At 42.5% G+C, this 22,262-nt stretch overlaps 2 protein-coding genes and 1 pseudogene across 3 annotated transcripts in view; 1 reads left to right on the top strand and 2 right to left on the bottom strand.

Moving 5' to 3' along the window:
- Positions 1-22,262, top strand: part of LOC126963008 (aldo-keto reductase family 1 member C3) — a 194,549-nt gene that overhangs the window by 89,280 nt on the left and 83,007 nt on the right. The gene's annotated exons all lie outside the window — the stretch shown is intronic.
- Positions 6,162-22,262, bottom strand: part of AKR1C4 (aldo-keto reductase family 1 member C4) — a 32,400-nt gene continuing 16,299 nt past the window's right edge. For both annotated transcript variants that reach the window (XM_050804867.1, XM_050804868.1), the window contains 4 exons: positions 12,350-12,459; positions 11,919-12,084; positions 8,276-8,358; positions 6,162-6,378 (listed from right to left, as the gene is read on the bottom strand). In XM_050804867.1, coding sequence (XP_050660824.1) covers positions 6,336-6,378; positions 8,276-8,358; positions 11,919-12,084; positions 12,350-12,459 — 402 coding nt within the window. In that variant the 3' untranslated portion in view covers positions 6,162-6,335. The remainder of the gene's footprint in view (positions 6,379-8,275; positions 8,359-11,918; positions 12,085-12,349; positions 12,460-22,262) is intronic.
- Positions 17,501-18,520, bottom strand: LOC126962341 (ADP-ribosylation factor-like protein 4A; annotated as a pseudogene).

Consider the following 22,262-nt stretch of genomic DNA (forward strand, 5'->3'; position numbering starts at 1 on the left):
TTCAGCCCCGCCTCCCCACTCAGCCCCACCTCAGCCACGCCTCTGCCCCACCTCCCCACTCAGCTCCGCCTCAGTCACAGCTCCCCACTCAGCCCTGGTTCAGCCCTGCCTCAGCCCCACCTCAGCCCTGCCGCAGCCCCACCTCAGGCCCACCTCAGCCACGCCTCTTCCCCACCTCGCCACTCACCCCCACCTCAGCCATGCTTCCCCACACAGCCCCGCCTCAGTCACACCTCCCCACTCAGCCCCACCTCAGCCCCACCTCAGCCACGCCTCTGCCCCACCTCCCCAGTCAGCCCCGCCTCACCTCCCCACTCAGCCCCGCCTCAGTCACACCTCCCCATTCAGCCCTGCCTCAGCCCTGCCTCCCCACTCAGCCCCACCTCAGCCACGCCTCAGCCACACCTCAGCCACGCCTCTTCTCCACCTCCCCACTCTGCCCCGCCTCCACCCCGCCTCCACCCCGCCTCCGCCCCACCTGGGCCCCATCTCGGCCCCATCTCGGCCGCACCTCGGCCCCACCTCTGCCCCACCTCGGCCCCACCTCCCCACTCAGTCCCACCTTAGCCCTGCCTCAGCCCCACCTCGCCACTCAGCCCCACCTCGCCACTCAGCCCCACCTCCCCACTCAGCCCCACCTCGCCACTCAGCCCCACCTCGCCACTCAGCCCCACCTCCCCACTCAGCCCCACCTCCCCACTCAGCCCCACGGCCCTCACCTGGACCCACCTCAGCCCCACCTCCCCACTCAGCCCTGCCACAGCCCTGCCACAGCCCTGCCTCAGCCCTGCCACAGCCCCGCCTCAGCCCCGCCTCAGCCCCGCCTCAGCCCCACCTTAGCCCTGCCTCCCCACTCAGCCCCACCTCAGCCCCACCTCAGCCATGCCTCAGCCCCGCCTCCCCACTCAGCCCCACCTCAGCCCCACCTCCCCACTCAGCCCTGCCTCAGCCATGCCTTCCCACTCAGCCCCGCCTCCCCACTCAGCCCCGCCTCCCCACTCAGCCCCACGGCCCTCACCTGGACCCACCTCACCCCCACCTCCCCACTCAGCCCCACCTCCCCACTCAGCCCCGCCTCAGCCATGCCTCCCCACTCAGCCCCTCCTCAGTCACACCTCCCCCCACTCAGCCCTGCCTCAGTCACACTTCCCCACTCAGCCCCACCTCAGCCCCACCTCCCCACTGAGCCCCACCTCCCCCACTCAGCCCCGCCTCCCCACTGAGCCCCGCCTCCCCACTCAGCCCCGCCTCAGCCATGCCTCCCCACTGAGCCCCGCCTCCCCACTCAGCCCCGCCTCCCCACTCAGCCCACGGCCCTCACCTGGACCCACCTCATCCCTACCTCCCCACTCAGCCCCACCTCAGCCCCACCTCAGCCCCGCCTCAGCCCCACCTCCCCACTCAGCCCCGCCTAAGCCATGCCTCCCCACTCAGCTCCTCCTCAGTCACACCTCCCCACTCAGCCCCTCCTCAGTCACACCTCCCCACTCAGCCCTGCCTCAGTCATGCCTCCCCACTCAGCCCCGCCTCCCCACTCAGCCCCGCCTCCCCACTCAGCCCCGCCTCCCCACTCAGCCCCGCCTCCCCACTCAGCCCCACGGCCCTCACCTGGACCCACCTCACCCCCACCTCCCCACTCAGCCCCACCTCCCCACTCAGCCCCGCATCAGCCCTGCCTCCCCACTCAGCCCCTCCTCAGTCACACCTCCTCACTCAGCCCTGCCTCAGTCACACCTCCTCACTCAGCCCTGCCTCAGTCACGCCTCCCCACTCAGCCCTGCCTCAGTCACGCTTCCCCACTCAGCCCCACCTCAGCCCCACCTCCCCACTGAGCTCCACCTCCCCCACTCAGCCCCGCCTCCCCACTGAGCCCCGCCTCCCCACTGAGCCCCGCCTCCCCACTGAGCCCTGCCTCAGCCATGCCTCCCCCACTGAGCCCCGCCTCCCCACTGAGCCCCGCCTCCCCACTCAGCCCCACGGCCCTCACCTGGACCCACCTCATCCCTACCTCCCCACTCAGCCCCACCTCAGCCCCACCTCAGCTCCACCTCCCCACTCAGCCCCGCCTCAGCCATGCCTCAGCCATGCCTCCCCACTCAGCTCCTCCTCAGTCACACCTCCCCACTCAGCCCCTCCTCAGTCACGCCTCCCCTCTCAGCCCTGCCTCAGTCACGCCTCCCCACTCAGCACCACCTCAGCCCCACCTCCCCACTCAGCCCCACCTCCCCACTCAGCCCCACCTCCCCCACTCAGCCCCACCTCCCCACTCAGCCCCACCTCCCCACTCAGCCCTGCCTCAGCCATGCCTCCCCACTCAGCCCCGCCTCCCCACTCAGCCCCGCCTCAGCTCCGCCTCCCCAATCAGCCCCGCCTCAGCCCCACCTCCCCAATCAGCCCCACGGCCCTCACCTGGACCCACCTCAGCCCCACTCAGCCCCACCTCAGCCCCACCTCAGCCCCACCTCTCCAGTCAGCCCCACCTCCCTCACCTGGACCCGCCTCAGCCCCACCTACCCACTCAGACCCACCTCCCTACTCAGCACACATAACAATATTTTGGTCAATGATAGATCACATATACAACAGCAGTTTCATAACTTAATAGCTTATTTTATTGTAGCGTTTCCATGTTAAAATGTATTTGGATATGTAAATTGGATATGTAAATACATTTGGATATGTAAAACTATCCATTGTGCTATACTTGCCCATGGTATTCAGTGCAGGACCATGCTGTACAGGTCTGTAGCCTGGGACCCATATTTTTATTTTACAGATTTCTTTTTTGAGTCAGTCTTGCTCTGTTGCCCAGGCTGGAGTGCAGTGGTGTCATCTTGGCTCACTGCAACCTCCCTGGTCCAAGCAATTCTCCTGCCTCGGCCTCTCAAGTAGCTGGGATTATAGGCATGTATCACCATGCCTGGCTAATTCTTGTATTTTTAGTAGAGACAGGGTTTCACCATGTTGGTCAGGCTGGTCTCAAAACTCCTGACCTCAAGTGATCTGCCTGCCTCGGCCTCCCAAAGTGCTGGGATTACAGGCGTGAACCACCGTGTCTGGCCCCATATTCTATATCATACCTTTTAATGTATAGTAAGCTATGCCATCCAGGTTCATGTCATTATACTCCCTCATGTTTGTACAAAGAAAGATGTAATTGCCTAATAAAGCCTCTTTCAGAAGAGAATCCAGGTCTGATGTGATGCATGATTGAATTAGTGACAGGAAAATGTGACTTTTGCTATTTTCAGTTTTTCCTTTCTGTGGCTTTTTTTGTCTTTCATATCCACAGTTACTATTTTTTTTTTTTGGTGTGTTTGTATGATTTTTATAAGTGACATTGGGATTCCCATATCATTTCCTCTTAAGTGTATTCTATAGTTATTTGTGGTTGCTGTGAGGATGACATACAACTTTATAAAGTTATAATAATTTACTTTGAATCAATACTAACCTACCAATATTTCATAAAAAACTTTCCTTTTCCACAGGGCTTCTCTTTACCTCACCTTACTTTTGTCAGTAAAATTATGTACATATTTAGTGTTATTTGCATACATTTATATTTTAAATCTGGAGATAATTGGAGTACAAATGTGAATTTCAAAAATACATTTTTTTCATATTTTGTCCTATATATAGAGTCTAGCAGTCTTTATACCTCTTCATTGGTTTGAGTTACTGTCTACTTTTATTTAAACCTGAAGTACTGACTTTAGCATTTTTTTTCTTTTTCTTTTCTCGGAGACGGAGTCTCACTGTGTTGCCCAGGCTGGAGTGCAATGGTGCAATCTTGGCTCCCTGCAACCTCCGCCTCCCGGGTTCAAGCGATTCTCTTCCCTCAGCCTCCTGAATAGCTGAGATTACAGGTGCATGCCAGAACAGCTGGCTAATTTTACATGTTTACTGGAGATGAGATTTCACCATGTTGGCTATGGTGGTTTTATACTCCTGACCTCAAGTGATCTGCCCACCACGGCCTCCCAAATTGCTGGGATTATGGGCATGAACCACTGCTCCCAGCCTCACTTTAGCATTTCTTAGAGAAAAAAAATAGTGAAATGAGGAATTGGAGGTTATAGAATTTTGTTACATCCCATGTGTTACCAATTTAAGCTTTAAAACATTGTAAGTAACTTTTATTTATTTTTTTTAAATTTATTTATTTATTTTGAGACGGAGTCTCGCTCTGTCGCCCAGGCTGGAGTGCAGTGGCACGATCTCAGCTCACTATAAGCTCCGCCTCCCAGGGTCACGCCATTCTCCTGCCTCAGCCTCCTGAGTAGCTGGTACTATAGGTGCCCGCAGCCGCACCCAGCTAATTTTTTGTATTTTTAGTAGAGATGGGGTTTCACCGTGTTAGCCAGGATGGTCTCGATCTCCTGACCTCGTGATCTACCCGCCTTGCCCTCCCAAAGTGCTGGGATTACATGTGTGAGCCACAGTGCGTGGCCTTTCTTTTTTAGATAAAGTTTTTGTGAAAATGAAGGATAAACAAGTGGAGTAAGCCTGTAGCAGATTTACTATTTATAAATGACTGTTCTAATTATTACTTCACATCTTGGGGAAAAAAATGTCACGCATGCTAAGAAAATCTGAAATTCTTTGGCATTACATACTTGACTAATGAGCTTAATTTTTGATTATGTCAATCAACTTTACAAGATGTGAAATAATCATTACTTAGTCTAGGAACATTGAGGTGGAACAGGAAGGCAGCAATCGAAATGAGCTTTGCGGCATGCTAAGTGTGACCGTCCGTTAGGCACTAAGGTAGAGATGCAGTCAATATGATGATTCATTCTGGAGTTTTGGAGAAAAAGCTGAGCTACAGATATTGATTTACAGTTTCTTGGCCTAGAGGTTGTATTTAAAGCCATGAGAATATTTGACATCAAGGAAATGAGTGAAGACAGAAAACAGTCCAGAGATCACCCAAAGGTCTTCCAAAGTTTATGGCCTCTTCCAATTTTAAGAAATAAATCATTTTAGGAAATATTGTAAACTACGAAACTTGGCAGGATATTTCTCAGCTGAAATACATGGCTTAAGGAAACCCCTCTAATGGGGTTAAGTCAGTGGAGGGTAAACGCATTGGGAAATGTGCAAAGGTCATAAACATCTGTCAATCTCAAAGTGCTTTGGCCAGTAGCCCATGACATTGTCCCAACTTTTCAAAAAGTTGTCTGGAATGAAATGTTATGTTCTTGACTAACTGATTAAATTTGTACCCCTACAAAGTATAGGAACAATTAGGTGTCTTTGTAAGAATTATTCCTGAAAGTTACCAAAGTTTGAAAGCATCATGCTATTTTACATACTGTTTTCAAAAGATTTTTGAAATTTTGGATAATTAGATGTTTTTGCAATTTTGAAATTAATTTGACAATAACATGTAATGGCTTTTGGATATTTTATATTAGTGTCCCTCTTTAAATGTACGAAATATTTCAAAAGACTGAGTAGAACAAATTAATAGTATATTTTTAGGTCCTAATATTTGCTCTATATGGAGCTGATATTCAGGAGAATGTGACCAGTCAATGGTGTCTTTGGTGTCCTGCTCCACCACAGCCCAGCAAGGCCACTGCTGATACTGGGCACACAGGAGGTCAAGGCCTGGCTCTCAGCCTTGAAACAATGTGGGAAGTTTCCTTTTATGCACAAGACGTAATTGACAAAAGAGCATGTGTTTGTATTTCCCAAGCAGAATCGTGCTCAACTCTCTTCTTCTAACCTCTCCCATATCTGACTTCTCATTATTTATCCTGGATGGGTGCCCTCCCACCTCCCTAACCATTAACCCACAGGGATGCTGCATCCCTAGGTTGCTGGAGCTCCAATTTGCGATGCTGGAGGGAGGCCATAGATTGTTGGTCATCCTGTCAATATGGCTTGTGTTCAGGTTCTATGCTGTGTGTTTTCCTCTTTCTGAAAGAGCTAAAGACAGACTAACTGATAAATACTGGTCACTTGCTCCTCCTCTAGAGGCTGCAAACTCCACCCACTCTCACCTCAAAAATGTCTATAAAATATTTATCTACTCTGCCCCAAACTTATAGGCAAATCAATTTTTGGCCCTAATGAAGTAGAAGGAAAAGAAACACACAAGTGTGTAGAAAGGAGTAGGAAAAGAACCTTTAAGGAAAACATTCAATTACTTCAAGATAAAATTTATTTTCTTTGCTTTCTGGACTATGGATGTATGTAGCTAACTGAAGTTGCCAAGCAGGAGGGATTTAACCAGAGGCCGTGTGTCCACCAGCATCGAGACATCCTCTGCATCACCATCCACACACAGGGCTTCTGCTAGATGTCGTGCAACACCCTCTATGCTAATATTCATCTGAAAATGGATAATCAGGGTGGTCCACAAGACTGAAAAGAGAAATGATAGTACATAATATGGATGAAATGACTCTATTAAAAAGCTGGTAGCAAAGTGATTTCTAGGACGCTGCCATTAGGGTGAATGTTAAGTTTATTTTCAATTTGTAGAATCTGTCTTTCATGAACATGACTTTATAATGTGTGGTTTTTTTTTCCAAATTAAGAGCATTTTCAACTTATATTCCCTTGCCTGGAATTTATCACACAAACTACACAGGGTCAGTTGTTCAAACATAGTCTTCCGTATCTGTCAACAGAGCAAAGAGATACTCTGACCTTTTCTATTTCAAATTCTCAATGAAAGCAGCAACTCATTTTGCATGTTTTGAATAGAAACAAGCCAGCTATATGTTCATCACTAAGTTTTGAGGGTTAAATGTTCTTGGTAGCAATCACACATCCTTTAAAGTATTCATTACTGACTAGCTGCTTACCATATGGAAAATATTTTCGATTCAGACATGTAAACTGTCCTATGTGATATGGGGTTCCATATCCAAAACTCTACCATATAAGGGCAATCTTTAGGTGGAAATAACACAAAATAGAATGAATAAATGATTAATATTGAATAATTGGTGAGAATTACTGATGTTTGCCACTCTTCATTTCCTTTTCCTGATTTCCTATTTTACTATTTTCCTCTAAACTAATAAAAATGTATACAATGATATTTAAAAACGTTTGAGTTCTTACGACGTGCTGCTGTGTTTATCTTTTTTAATACATTATCTCATGTCTATTACCTGTTAACATCACCACTTCAAGCAGTGACATAACTTGTTTTTCCCTCATCACGTGAGTGCCTTTCTGTTAATCCTAGAACCTTGGAGCATATAGAAAAAGAGTAAGATCTTTTGTCAGCTATATATTATCCCCAAAGATGGGACTTTACAACTCTTCCCTTGATTTTTTTTTTTAAATGATGGAATCTTGCTCTGTTGCCCAGGCTGGAGTGCAGTGGCACAATTTCGGCTCACTGCAACCTCTGCCTCCCAGGTTCAAGGGATTCTCCTGCCTCAGCCTCCTGAGTAGCTGGATTTACAGGTGTATGCCACCACGTATGGCTAATTTTTGTATTTTTAGTAGAGACAGGGTTTCTCCATTTTGGCCAGGCTGGTCTGAAACTTCTGACCTCAAGTGATCCACCTGCCTTTGCCTCCCAGAGTGTTGGGATTATAGGCATGAGCCACTGAGCCTGGCTCTTCTCTTGACTTTTAATCTCTCTTCTCTAAAACTTCTTTATAGTCTGCATTTAGATTTCCATATTGGAAAAAAACTCAAAGCCAAGAATTCTAACGCCCACTAAGGGCAAACTTTCTGGAGGCAAAATGCAGTGTTTGGGTCATGAGCAAATGTCTGAAGAGAAGGAAGAAAGAAATTTGAAAAGGGTAAAGATACTGAACTGACATGATCTAGTGAGCAATTCCACACGGAAGAGATGAATTTCTGGCATAGACACCAATGTTGTTGGAAATGTTTATCTGATAAGGAACTGAGCGGATTTGGAAGAAAAAGCTGTAAGTACAGATTTGGAAAAACATGTAATCAAGCCATGTGCACAATATCCAATTTGTCCACTAGGCCATAGCAGAAATGCCAGGCCAACATGAAAGGTGCTGATTCAGCAATAATATTGGCTGCTCTGGAAATTTTCAGGGAGTCAGGAGAGCAGAGGCAAAGGTTGACCCATGCTGACCCTGGGCCCGCTCACCCTGTCAGAGAACAGAGCTCTGGAGTGAATCCAGAAGGAGAGTTCCAGAGTTCCTGTCTCACCTCTGACACATTGGCCTCTGTCTCCCTGGTATTAAGGTCACTTTTCACACCCATTTGACATTCCTCCTCTAAAAATAAACTTGGCAACCCATTTTCCAAAGTTACTTACAAATCCATGACAACATATCGAAAATTTCTGTTTAGGTCATCTAGAACTTTCATATCCTCTGAAGTCAACTGGAATTCAAAAACCTACCAAAGAAGTAGAAAATTTTTGTTGTTAGATTGCATAATTGTCAACTTGGAATAGCCAAGTATATCACAGCAGGGTGTAGAGGCAATATGTAAAATATTTGATGAGTTTCCAAAAGTTATGAAAGATCAGCTCTAAACTCTCGAGTGATTAAAGAATATCAGGTAAAATATAAATCCATTCCTAGATATTATATATTGAAACTGCACAAAACTGCAGACAAAGAAGATCTCAACAGAAGCTGGAGATGGAATGAAGTTGACCTGGTGTGTGCATGATTGGCTCATGTACTTAGAAGATTTAGAAGAATCTAGAGGGAAAATTTTGAAACTTATAATTTAGAGAGTTTGGTGGCGATACAATTTGGATATCTGTATCCTAATCTCATGTTAAAAACGTGATTCAGCAATGATGGAAGTGGGTCCTGGTGGGAGGTGTTTGTGCCATGGGGGCATCCTTCATGAATGGCTGGGTGCCCTCCCCATGGTAATGAGTGTTCACTGCATTAAGTCACATGAAATATGGTTTAAAAAGGAGACTGACATTTTCTTTGTTTCCTCTTCATCTCTTGCTATTTGATATGCTTCCTCCTCTGTCACCTACCATGAGTAAATGCTTCCTGAGGCCTCACCAAAACCAAATTGGTGCCATGATTTTTGTACACTCTGCAAAATGGTAAGCCAAATAAACCACCTTCCGGCATATTTTATCTGGCCTCAGGTATTTCTTTATAGCAGTGCACAATGGACTAATATGGAAAATTGTTACTAGGAGTGGGACATTGCTAAAAATGTCTGAAAATGGGGTAGTGGCTTTAGAACTGGGTAACTAGCACAGTATGGAAGTGTCGGGAGGGTTCAGAAGAAAATGGGAAGATAAAGGATAGTTTGGAACTTGCTCTGCATTGGTTAAATGATTCTGACCAAAATGCTGATAAAAATATGGGCAATGAAGTCTAGGCTAATGAGGTCTAAGACCAAAATCAGAAACTTATTAAAAACTGGAACAAAGATCACCCTTGTTATACCTTAGGAAAGAACTTGGCTGCATTGTGTCCATTCCAGGACTTTGTGGAAGTCTGAACTTAGTGATGATTTAAGGGTATCTGGTGGAAGAAATTTCTAAGCAGGAAGACATTCAACAGATAGTGTGACTGCTTCTAACAGCCTATGATCAGGTATGGGAGCAAAGGAATGACCTAATGTTGGAATTTAAAGCTTCCTGAAGCCTCTCCAGAATCTGGTGCTATGCTTTTTGTACAGCCTGTAAATTGTGAGCCAAATATAGCTCTTTTCTGTATAAATTGCCAAGCATCAAGTATTTTTTTATAGCAGCACAAAATGGACTAATACAGATGGATATTGTTGGATTTCTATATTTCTGTATTTGTCCCCATGACATAAACAGCCCCAACCAGACCCCACTTCCATCATTGAGGATAACTTCTTTTTTTAAGTTCTAGGGTACATGTGTACAACGTGCAGTTTTGTTACATATGTATACATGTGCCATGTTGGTGTGCTGTACCCATTAACTCGTCATTCACATTAGGTATATCTCCTAATGCTATCCCTCCCGCTTCCCCCCTCCCCACAATAGGCCCTGGTGTGTGATGTGTTCCTCTTCCTGTGTCCAAGTGATCTCATTGTTCAATTCACACCTATGAGTGAGACCATGTGGTGTTTGGTTTTCTGTTCTTGTGATAGTTTGCTGAGAATGATGGTTTCCAGCTGCATTCATGTCCCTACAAAGGACACGAACTAACCTTTTTTGCATTTTAAAATGAGATTAGAAGGAGACAAATATCCAAACTCTGTATCATCATCAAACTATCTAAATCATGAGTTTCAAAATTGTTCTCTAGATTCTTAATCTTATAAGTACATGAACCAGTCATGTACACACAAGTTTATTTCATCTCTAGTATTTGTTGAGATCCTCTTTGTGTTTAGAGTTATACAGTTTCACATCAGATATAGAAATACTGAAATCGAAATATATTCGTCTGATTTCCATCTTCAATGAACAGGTATAATGTGAAAATTGTTTTCAACAAGATTTGAGACAGTAATTGTCCAAACCCTAATAACATCATGCTCAAAGAAAACAAGTAGTTGCTTGAAGAGGATCTCAGTATTCAAATTGGAAAGAATTTAAATATCAAAAGATGTCACTAATTGCTAGCATAATACTAAATTACTAAATTTTATTGGAATACTCTAATACAGAGAATAAGAGGAAAAGAGAAAGTCATCAATTTAACAATTGATGAATCTAGGTAAGAAGCATTCATTGTATTCTTAGAATATTTGCATAGATTAGAAAATTCTCAAGTTATCCAAAGACTATTAAAACTATACGTTTTCTATGAATAAATCTAGGAAAACATACACAAATGCCTTAAGAATGCTATGTAACATAATTTAGACAGTACAGGAAAGTTAACTCTGAAAGAAGGGAAATGTCAGAAGTACTTATGGACACTTTATGACAGGATGAAAAATCAAGACAGGTGAGCAAATATGGACTTTTCAATAATTCTTAGACATTTTAGTATTAAGTGAAAATTATATGTACATTTGCATCCTTATTTCACATATTAAAAATCAAATTATCCCAATTTATGAAAGTACATTAATACTTTTATAAGATATTAATAGAATATAGTATATTACTTTGTATTACTATATAATATTTTACTACATAATATAGTAACATATTGTCATGTTTCCAATATAGGAAAAGTCATGATATTAACAACTACAAGACAATATCATAAAGAATTTGACTACGTTAAGAGTAGAAACTTTTGTTAAAACCACCATAAAGAGAATCAAAACACGGGTACATTTTGGGAGAGGCTATTTCAACAATACATATGAAGCTCTAAAGAATATCTAGAATACAAATTCTGGATTAATTCTGCAGAGCTGCCTCATTGCCCTGCACACACGTGAGACAGCCCAGCCAGGAACAGAACTAGACTGAGTTCAGGTGGAGCTTAGGCTAAATTACAAACCATGAAATTGTCAGTTAAATAAATGGTTTTCTATTGAACCTCTATGTTTGAGAGGTTTTCTTTTTTATAATTTTACTTAGTATTATGTTTTTCTACACATAGAAAAAGGCAGGCAACCTACTAAAAATACCCAAAGACTTCAACAGGCACTCAAAAAATAATTCTAAGAGAATAAATACATGAAATTTATACGGAATAAACAAGGGCATGAAGAAAAAATCTGCAATGATTTGAAGACTAGAGAACATCTAACCCAACTCACTTCAGAAAATGAAGACAAGGTGATGTCCCTAGCAGAGGGATACAGAGTAAGTTGCCAACTTTATGCCAAAATTTCTGGTTTTGGTCCCATCCTGATTCTCTCCACCCATGCTGCCCCTCCTAGAGTATAATAGAAAACCCTTATGATGCACACAAAGCATTTGTACATAGGAAATGCCCAGGAGATGGACTTAGTGCAAGGGTGTCCTGAGAAGCTTACAAGAAGCACACATGTGAAGGACACCATGCAGGAGCCCTGACGCCCACTCAACTCCTCACCTGGACATTTTCTCTGATCCGCTGCTCATTGTAGCTCTTGGCCAGGACCACAACCCCACGCTGCAGCTGGTAGCGCAGGGCAATCAGGGCTGGGGATCGTTTGTGTTTCTTTGCTAAGGCGCAAAGAACTGGGTCCTCCAAAAGAGCTGGGGAGTTCTGGTCCACCCTGGAAGGAAAGCCAGAAATGCTGAAGTCTTGAGGCTGGATTCAGTTTGGTAGGAGGCTCCCTAAACAGACTAAGGTGTTCATTCTGCACCAGAGCCTCTCAAGTGAGGCCCCTGAACAATAGCATCACCTGGGATCTCATCAGAAATGCAAATTCTCCCCGTACACTGATTCACAGAGAGTGAACTCCAGGAGACTGAGTAGGCTATAATTAAACTTTTTCATCAAAATGGCATTTTAGGTAAACTTCCTGTTGCTTTTATTACCATAGTTTATGTCGTTGGGTTCCCAGAGCACTATGGGCAACCAGGACAATGTCTTTTGACTTGCAGAAATCCAGCAGTTTTCTCTGGTTGAGGTAAGGATGACATTCCACCTGTAGATGAGCAAGATGGAAAAGCATCAGATAATTCAAAACATATGTTAATATAAAGATTAAAATAAGCTGAATAAAGTATAACATTAAATTTGAACTGAGAATATTACTGTCAAGTAATGATCTTTTTAATAAAAATACATTTTATATTGCTGTCCTAAAAGTATACACAGAAATGTTATTTCTGAGCATAAGCAACTCTATGAACCAAAGTCAGGTTCTAACAACCTTTGACCACTAGAATTGCATATGGCCAATTCCAGACTTGGGATAGGTTAAGATTCTGAGCTTTGAACATCAAATTGTGCCAGAATGTAAGAATTTCTTTAAAGACTTATGAGGTCAGATTTAAAAGAAAAAAGTAGTTTTACAGGAATCTCAGTAATATTTGTGTAGATTTGAGCATCAAAAACCAATAATGAATAAAAATCAAATATTATAGGAAAACAATCCATGTCTTCATAGTGTTGAGTGGTTAAAAGTGATCAAAAGTATTTCCCTTCACCAATGGTGATTCATATGTTTTGGCTCTGTCCCCACCCAAATCTCATTTTGTAGCTCTCATAATTCCCACATGTTGTGGAAGGGGGTCTTATCTGTGTTCTCATGATAGTGAATAAGTCTCTCAAGATCTGATGATTTTAAAAATGGGTTTCCCTGCACAAGCTGTCTCTTTGCCTGCTACTATCTATGTAAGATATGACTTGTTCCTCTCTGCCTTCTGCCATGATTGTGAGGCGTCCCCAACCATGTGAAGCTGTAAGTCCATTAAACCCCCCTTTTCTTCCCACTCTTGAGTATGTCTTTATCAGCAGCATGCAAATGGACCAATATGGTAACTTCGTACCAGTACAGTGGGGCGTTGCTGAACGATACCTGAAAATGTGGAAGTGACTTTGGAACTGGGTAACATGCAGAGGTTGTAACAGTTTGGAGTCCTCAGAAGAAGACAGAAAAATATAAGAATATTTGAAACTTTCTAGAGACTTGTTGAATATCTTTGACAAAAATGCTGCTAGTAATATGAACAATAAGGTCCAGGCTGAGGTGGTATCAGATGGAGATGGGGAACTTGTTGGGAACTGGAGCAAAGGTGACTCTTGTTATGTTGTAGCAGAGAGTGGTGGCATTTTGTCCCTGCCCTAGAGACTTGTGGAACTTTGGATTTGAGAGAGATGATTTAGGGTATCTGGTCAAAGAAATTTCTAAGTAAAGCATTCAAGAAATGACTTGGGTGCTGTTAAAAGTTTGAAAACTTTTAAAACCAGTTTTAAAAGGGAAACAACATAAAAGTTCAGAAAATTTGCAGTCTGGTGATGTAGTAAAAATTAAAAACCCATTTTCTGAGAAGAAATTCAAGCCAGTTGCAGAAATTTGCATAAGTAACAAGGAGCCAAATATTAATCACCAAGACAATGGGGAAAATGTCTCCAAGGCATGTCAGACACCCTTGTGGCAGCCCTTCTCATCGCAGGCCCAGAGCTGGAGGCCTAGGAGGAAAAAAATGGTTTCATGGGCTGGGCCCAGGGTCTCCATTCTGTGTGCAGTCTAGGGACTTGGTACCCTGCATCCCAATCACTCCTGCTGTGACTAAAAGGGGCCAAAGTACAGCTCAGGCTGTGGCTGCACAGGGTGCAAGTCCTAAGCCTTTGGCAGCCTCTATGTGGTGTTGAGCCTACGGGTGCACAGTAGTTAAGAATTGAGGCAAGGGGCCAGGCGTGGTGACACATGCCTTTAATCCCAGCACTCTGGGAGGCTGAGGCAGGCAGATCACAAGGTCAGGAGTTTGAGACCAGCCTGACCAAGATGGTGAAACCCCATCTCTACTAAAGATGCAAAAATTAGCCAGGCGTGGTGGTATGTGCCTGTAATCCCAGCTACTCAGGAGGCTGAAGCAGAAGAATCACCTCAACCTGGGAAGTGGTGGTTGCAGTGAGCTGAGATCGTGCCACTGCACTCCAGCCTGGGCCTGCGTGACAGCAGCACTCTGTTTCAAAAAAAAAAAAAAAAAAAATTGAGGTTTGGGAACCTCCACCTAGATTTCAGATTTCAGAGGATGTATAGAAACGCCTGGGATATCCAGGCAGAAGTTTACCACTAGGCCCGTGCTCTCATGGTGAACCTCTGCTAGGGCAGTGCTCTGGAGTCAGAGCCCCCACACAGAGTCCCTGCTGGGGCACCACCTGATGGAGCTGTGAGAAAAGGGCCACTATCCTCCAGACCCTAGAATGGTAGATCCACTGACAGCTTGCACTGTGCACCTGGAAAAGCTGCAGACACTCAATGCCAGTCCATGAAAGCAGCCAGAAGGGAGGCTGTACCCTGCAAAGCCACAGGAGTGGAGCTGCCCAAGAACATAGGAACCACCTCTTACATCAGCATGGATGTGAATGGAGTTCCATTGACTCCTGGATGTGAAACATGGAGTCAAAGGAGATCATTTTGAAGCTTTAAAATTTGACTGCCCTGCTGGATTTCAGACTAGCATGGGTCCTGTAGTCCCTTTTTTGGCCAATTTCTCCCACAGGGAACAGCTGTATTTACCCAATGCCTGTACCCCCATTGTATCTTGGAAGTAACTAACTTGCTTTTGAGTTTACAGGCTCATAGGTGGAAGGTACTTGCCTTGTCTCAGATGAGACTTTGGACTGCGGACTTTCAATCTAATGCTGAAATGAGTTAAGACTTTGGAAAACTGTTGGGAATGCATGATTGGTTTTGAATTGTGAGGACATGAGATTTGGGAGGGGTTAGGGGTGGCATGATATGGTTTGGGTATGTGTCCCCACCCAAATCTCATCTTGTAGCTCCCATAATTCCCATGTATTGTGGGAGAGACCTGGTGGGAGATAATTAAATCATGGGGGCAGGTCTTTCCCGTGATGTTCTTGAGATAGTGAGTAAGTCTCATGAGATCTGATGGTTTTATAAGGAGGAGATTTCCTGCACAAGTTCTTTCTTTGCCTGGTGCCATCTGTGTAAGATGTGACTTGCTCCTCCTTGCCTTCTGCCATGATTGTGAGACCTCCCCAGCCATATGGAACTTTAAGTCCATTAAACCTCTTTTTCTTCCCAGTCTCGGATATGTCTTTATCAGTAGCATGAAAATGGACTAATACAGTGATCATTACAGTAATTTTTTTCCAGGACATGAATAATTAAAGGAAAAGAGTTAAGCTTTTTAGCATATCCAAGAGGAGTAATTGTTTCTTTTCTTGACTTAGTGAAAAAAAATTTCTCATAATAAAATATAAAGTGAGAATAGTAAACTTGTAGTTAAAATTGAAAGTAATTACTTTAAAGCCCCCAGGAAAGAACAAATACAATAAAAATGCAATACAAAAATTTAAAACATCATTGATGTATACTCAATCATTATGTGAAAATATGCTGTGGAATATAACTTTCCCTTTTGTTTATTTTCACCCAGCAGATTACTAGTAATTGCAAAGGGGAGAACACGTGTCTCTGGAAATTAGATCTGGTTACCACTTGTTTAACCAAGTGATCAAAATTAGCATCACTAATTGTGGGACAATCTGTCATTTCATGCTGCCTACTGTGGTATAATTTCAGGGATACAGCAAGGTAGAGGCAGTTTGTCACCAAAAATGTTATACTTGGATGGATGCTTTATATCATAGAAGTTAAACTTCGAATCTACAGAAACTTACCTTTCAAAAACTTGGAACAAGTTAACTGATCAAAGTATAACAAACTGAAAGTCACAACTGGATTTTTTTTTTGTTTTCATGATATATCTTTTATATTTACTCTTTAACATTTCTCATGACTTTATAATTCTGTAGAGGTCATACACATCTTTTATTTAGTATAATTTCAGGTACTTATATGGTATCTTTAAATTTTTTCATCTTCTATTTATGGTTAAAATAGAGGTATAAGAGACATTTCAATAAAACAATGGGAAATCTGAATACTGACTGGATAATCAATTATATGAGGGCATTACTGTTATTTCCTTATATATAATAATTGCAGTGTTACTGGGAGAATATCTTCATTCCTATGCCATGCTTTGAAAGGTCTGTAGAGGTGAATTGTGATCATTACAATATATTTTGAAGAGATTCAACAAAGACTACATGTATTGATGCAGATCTACTCATATATACCTATATATTTGCCAGGTTGGCAAAGTGTCATCAATTTTGGATATAGATGGTAACATGTAGATGTCCTGTATTATCCCTTCAAATTTCTCTAAAATTTGAAAATGTCATAATAAAAAAAATTTAGTAAAACTAATATTAAAACCACATTAATTCCTTAACTTTTTAATTGGCAATCAAGATTTTGTACTATATTACCAAATACATAAATTTTAAATACTACATGTTTCAGCTGTAGACCTGTACTCATTGACTCTAAGTAGTAAAAGAGTAAGTTAGAGAACCAGAACCATATGCAGAATAGATGCTTCTCAACAGTTGATTTGATGACAGAAAGCAAAGAGGTGCATCAAAATTAGATGTGGGCAGTCACAAGGTCGGCTCAAAGTTCTGCTAAATTTTCCTCAGTGTTGATTTCATCCACCACAACTAGTGATCTCCATAAATAGTTAACTCTCTTTTTTTCAGTCTTTAAAGTTTTATTTCACCAACTTCGTGTCAAATTTCCGCAATTGCGTTCTGGTTAATTTAGTATACTTGCTTGACTTCCCAAAATGATAGTACTGAAATATTTGTGGGGTAGGGAGAAGGGACCACTTGAAGCATCACTGCATTTACTCATCTTCCACACAGCCACAGAGTTGGGCATCTGATTGTTCGATGAAACGAAGCTTTGACAGCACGCAGGAGGGCATACGGGATCTGATTGTTCAATGAAATGAAGCTTTGACAGCACGCAGGAGGGCATACGGGATCTGATTGTTCAATGAAACGAAGCTTTGACAGCACGCAGGAGGGGCATACGGGATCTGATTGTTCAATGAAATGAAGCTTTGATAGCACGCAGGAGGGCATACGGGATCTGATTGTTCAATGAAACGAAGCTTTGACAGCACGCAGGAGGGGCATACGGGATCTGATTGTTCAATGAAATGAAGCTTTGACAGCACGCAGGAGGGGCATACAGGAAAACCAGGCTTAGACAGTCTTGCATTTGTCAAAATCAGACCAGAGAAAATCTATTCCACATATATAGAAAAGGTATCATATTCATCTTTTTATATTACTGCAATATTTTTCTTTTCATTGTCACATCATGGAGTTTCTCAAATCCTTTATTTCATGTCCTATGATTGCACAGGTAGGCGGCAAATGCCAAGGAGTGGATGAGCTCAGTTCAACCATTGCTAACAATTTCTCAATTTCTGAGAGAGACGAGTTCTTCAAGTCTAGTTTCTTAGCACCCGTAAGTACAGGGACATCTTTATTTTCTTATACCCTATTTTATAAAGTTCAGTTTTGACTTCTTCCATTCTTTCAACATCAACAGAGTCCACAGCAAACACAATGCCATCTGTGCATCTTGCATATGGCTTCTACAGTGTTCCTCATTTCCCCTGACCACCTACATCTCAGGAGTGAAAAGTGACTGTTTTAGAATTTTCCAAGGTTACCTTAATATTTCAGTGTTAAATCCTTTGGTGGGTATGGTATTTATAAATTTATTGAATAGCAGCCTGTATAAAACAATTCTTCCAGCACAGTCCAAACACAAAATAACAATGTGGAAGGACTGAAATGAACGGCAGGATGGACAGGATGGTAATTTAGTCAGTCCCCTATTTCCAGCTGCAAATAAGTGTTCCAAAATGAAATGCTTTCTTTTTTGTGCTTTAGAACTTTTCTTCCCAGGTGGTCTAGCTATAAGACTCCCGTTTTGGGTCTGGGTCTAAATGAGACAACATTAGCAGGCTTTTCTACACGAGGCAAGGGTGGGGGTAACACGCCACGTCCTTTCAGCTTCTCTCTCAAGCAGCTCTCATAAACAGGTAACTTCCTCTCCCTAACCTGGATGACTTTCACTGTTTCCAGTTAGTTCTTAGTACCTGCTGAAGAACTATGAAAACAGAGATGCCAATAAAAAGCATTCAGACATCTAAACCTTATTTAAACCCGTAGTACCTATCTTCTCTTATTCTCACTCCCCTGATTTATTGCTCATCCCATGTTTTTATGGCCTTTATAATTATACACATTATACTCCAAATCATCTTTACCAATCCACTCTCTGGTGGTTTTTTTTTTTTTTTTAATTATTATTATTATACTTTAAGTTGTAGGGTACATGTGCATAACGTGCAGGTTTGTTACATATGTATACTTGTGCCATGTTGGTGTGCTGCACCCATCAACTTGTCATTTACATCAGGTATAACTCCAAATGCAATCCCTCCCCCCTCCCCCCTCCCCATGACAAGCCCCTGTGTGTGATGTTCCCCTTCCTGAGTCCAAGTGATCTCATTGTTCAGTTCCCACCTATGAGTGAGAACATGCGGTGTTTGGTTTTCTGTTCTTGTGATAGATTGCTGAGAATGATGGTTTCCAGCTGCATCCATGTCCCTACAAAGGACACAAACTCATCCCTTTTTATGGCTGCATAGTATTCCATGGTGTATATGTGCCACATTTTCTTAATCCAGTCTGTCACTGATGGACATTTGGGTTGATTCCAAGTCTTTGCTATTGTGAATAGTGCCGCAATAAACATACGTGTGCATGTGTCTTTATAGCAGCATGATTTATAATCCTTTGGGTATATACCCAGTAATGGGATGGCTGGGTCATATGGTACATCTAGTTCTAGATCCTTGAGGAATCGCCATACTGTTTTCCATAATGGTTGAACTAGTTTACAATCCCACCAACAGTGTAAAAGTGTTCCTATTTCTCCACATCCTCTCCAGCACCTGTTGTTTCTTGACTTTTTAATGATCGCCATTCTAACTGGTGTGAGATGGTATCTCATTGTGGTTTTGATTTGCATTTCTCTGATGGCCAGTGATGATGAGCATTTTTTCATGTGTCTGTTGGCTGTATGAATGTCTTCTTTTGAGAAATGTCTGTTCATATCCTTTGCCCACTTTTTGATGGGGTTGTTTGTTTTTTTCTTGTAAATTTGTTTGAGTTCTTTGTAGGTTCTGGATATTAGCCCTTTGTCAGATGAGTAGATTGCAAAAATTTTCTCCCATTCTGTAGGTTGCCTGTTCACTCTGATGGTAGTTTCTTTTGCTGTGCAGAAGCTCTTTAGTTTAATGAGATCCCATTTGTCAATTTTGGCTTTTGCTGCCGTTGCTTTTGGTGTTTTAGACATGAAGTCTTTGCCCATGCCTATGTCCTGAATGGTACTACCTAGGTATTCCTCTAGGATTTTTATGGTATTAGGTCTAACATTTAAGTCTCTAATACATCTTGAATTAATTTTCGTATAAGGAGTAAGGAAAGGATCCAGTTTCAGCTTTCTACTTATGGCTAGCCAATTTTCCCAGCACCATTTATTAAATAGGGAATCCTTTCCCCATTTCTTGTTTCTCTCAGGTTTGTCAAAGATCAGATGGCTGTAGATGTGTGGTATTATTTCTGAGGACTCTGTTCTGTTCCATTGGTCTATATCTCTGTTTTGGTACCAGTACCATGCTGTTTTGGTTACTGTAGCCTTGTAGTATAGTTTGAAGTCAGGTAGCGTGATGCCTCCAGCTTTGTTCTTTTGACTTAGGATTGTCTGGAGATGCGGGCTCTTTTTTGCTTCCATATGAACTTTAAAGCAGTTTTTTCCAATTCTGTGAAGAAACTCATTGGTAGCTTGATGGGGATGGCATTGAATCTATAAATTACCTTGGGCAGTATGGCCATTTTCATGATATTGATTCTTCCTATCCATGAGCATGGTATGTTCTTCCATTTGTTTGTGTCCTCTTTGATTTCACTGAGCAGTGGTTTGTAGTTCTCCTTGAAGAGGTCCTTTACATCCCTTGTAAGTTGGATTCCTAGGTATTTTATTCTCTTTGAAGCAATTGTGAATGGAAGTTCATTCCTGATTTGGCTCTCTGTTTGTCTGTTACTGGTGTATAAGAATGCTTGTGATTTTTGCACATTAATTTTGTATCCTGAGACTTTGCTGAAGTTGCTTATCAGCTTAAGGAGATTTTGGGCTGAGACAATGGGGTTTTCTAAATATACAATCATGTCATCTGCAAACAGGGACAGTTTGACTTCTTCTTTTCCTAACTGAATACCCTTGATTTCTTTCTCTTGCCTAATTGCCCTAGCCAGAACTTCCAACACTATGTTGAATAGGAGTGGTGAGAGAGGGCATCCCTGTCTTGTGCCAGTTTTCAAAGGGAATTTTTCCAGTTTTTGCCCATTCAGTATGATATTGGCTGTGGGTTTGTCATAAATAGCTCTTATTATTTTGAGGTACGTTCCATCAATACCGAATTTATTGAGCGTTTTTAGCATGAAGGGCTGTTGAATTTTGTCAAAAGCCTTTTCTGCATCTATTGAGATAATCATGTGGTTCTTGTCTTTGGTTCTGTTTATATGCTGGATTATGTTTATTGATTTGCAAATGTTGAACCAGCCTTGCATCCCAGGGATGAAGCCCACTTGATCATGGTGGATAAGCTTTTTGATGTGTTGCTGAATCTGGTTTGCCAGTATTTTATTGAGGATTTTTGCATCGATGTTCATCAGGGATATTGGTCTAAAATTCTCTTTTTTTGTTGTGTCTCTGCCAGGCTTTGGTATCAGGATGATGTTGGCCTCATAAAATGAGTTAGGGAGGATTCCCTCTTTTTCTATTGATTGGAATAGTTTCAGAAGGAATGGTACCAACTCCTCCTTGTACCTCTGGTAGAATTCAGCTGTGAATCCATCTGGTCCTGGACTTTTTTTGGTTGGTAGGCTATTAATTATTGCCTCAATTTCAGAGCCTGCTATTGGTCTATTCAGGGATTCAACTTCTTCCTGGTTTAGTCTTGGAAGAGTGTAAGTGTCCAGGAAATTATCCATTTCTTCTAGATTTTCCAGTTTATTTGCGTAGAGGTGTTTATAGTATTCTCTGATGGTAGTTTGTATTTCTGTGGGGTCGGTGGTGATATCCCCTTTATCATTTTTAATTGCGTCAATTTGATTCTTCTCTCTTTTCCTCTTTATTAGTCTTGCTAGTGGTCTGTCAATTTTGTTGATCTTTTCAAAAAACCAACTCCTGGATTCATTGATTTTTTGGAGAGTTTTTTGTGTCTCTATCTCCTTCAGTTCTGCTCTGATCTTAGTTATTTCTAGCCTTCTGCTAGCTTTCGAATGTGTTTGCTCTTGCTTCTCTAGTTCTTTTAATTGCGATGTTAGAGTGTCAATTTTAGATCTTTCCTGCTTTCTCTTGTGGGCATTTAGTGCTATAAATTTCCCTCTACACACTGCTTTAAATGTGTCCCAGAGATTCTGGTATGTTGTATCTTTGTTCTCATTGGTTTCAAAGAACATCTTTATTTCTGCCTTCATTTCGTTATGTACCCAGTAGTCATTCAGGAGCAGGTTGTTCAGTTTCCATGTAGTTGAGCGGTTTTGATTGAGTTTCTTAGTCCTGAGTTCTAGTTTGATTGCACTGTGGTCTGAGAGACAGTTTGTTATAATTTCTGTTCTTGTACATTTGCTGAGGAGTGCTTTACTTCCAATTACGTGGTCGATTTTGGAGTAAGTACGATGTGGTGCTGAGAAGAATGTATATTCTGTTGATTTGGGGTGGAGAGTTCTATAGATGTCTATTAGGTCTGCTTGCTGCAGAGATGAGTTCAATTCCTGGATATCCTTGTTAACTTTCTGTCTCGTTGATCT

Source organism: Macaca thibetana, chromosome 9 (genome assembly GCF_024542745.1).
Source record: "Macaca thibetana thibetana isolate TM-01 chromosome 9, ASM2454274v1, whole genome shotgun sequence".
Lineage (NCBI taxonomy): Eukaryota > Metazoa > Chordata > Mammalia > Primates > Cercopithecidae > Macaca > Macaca thibetana.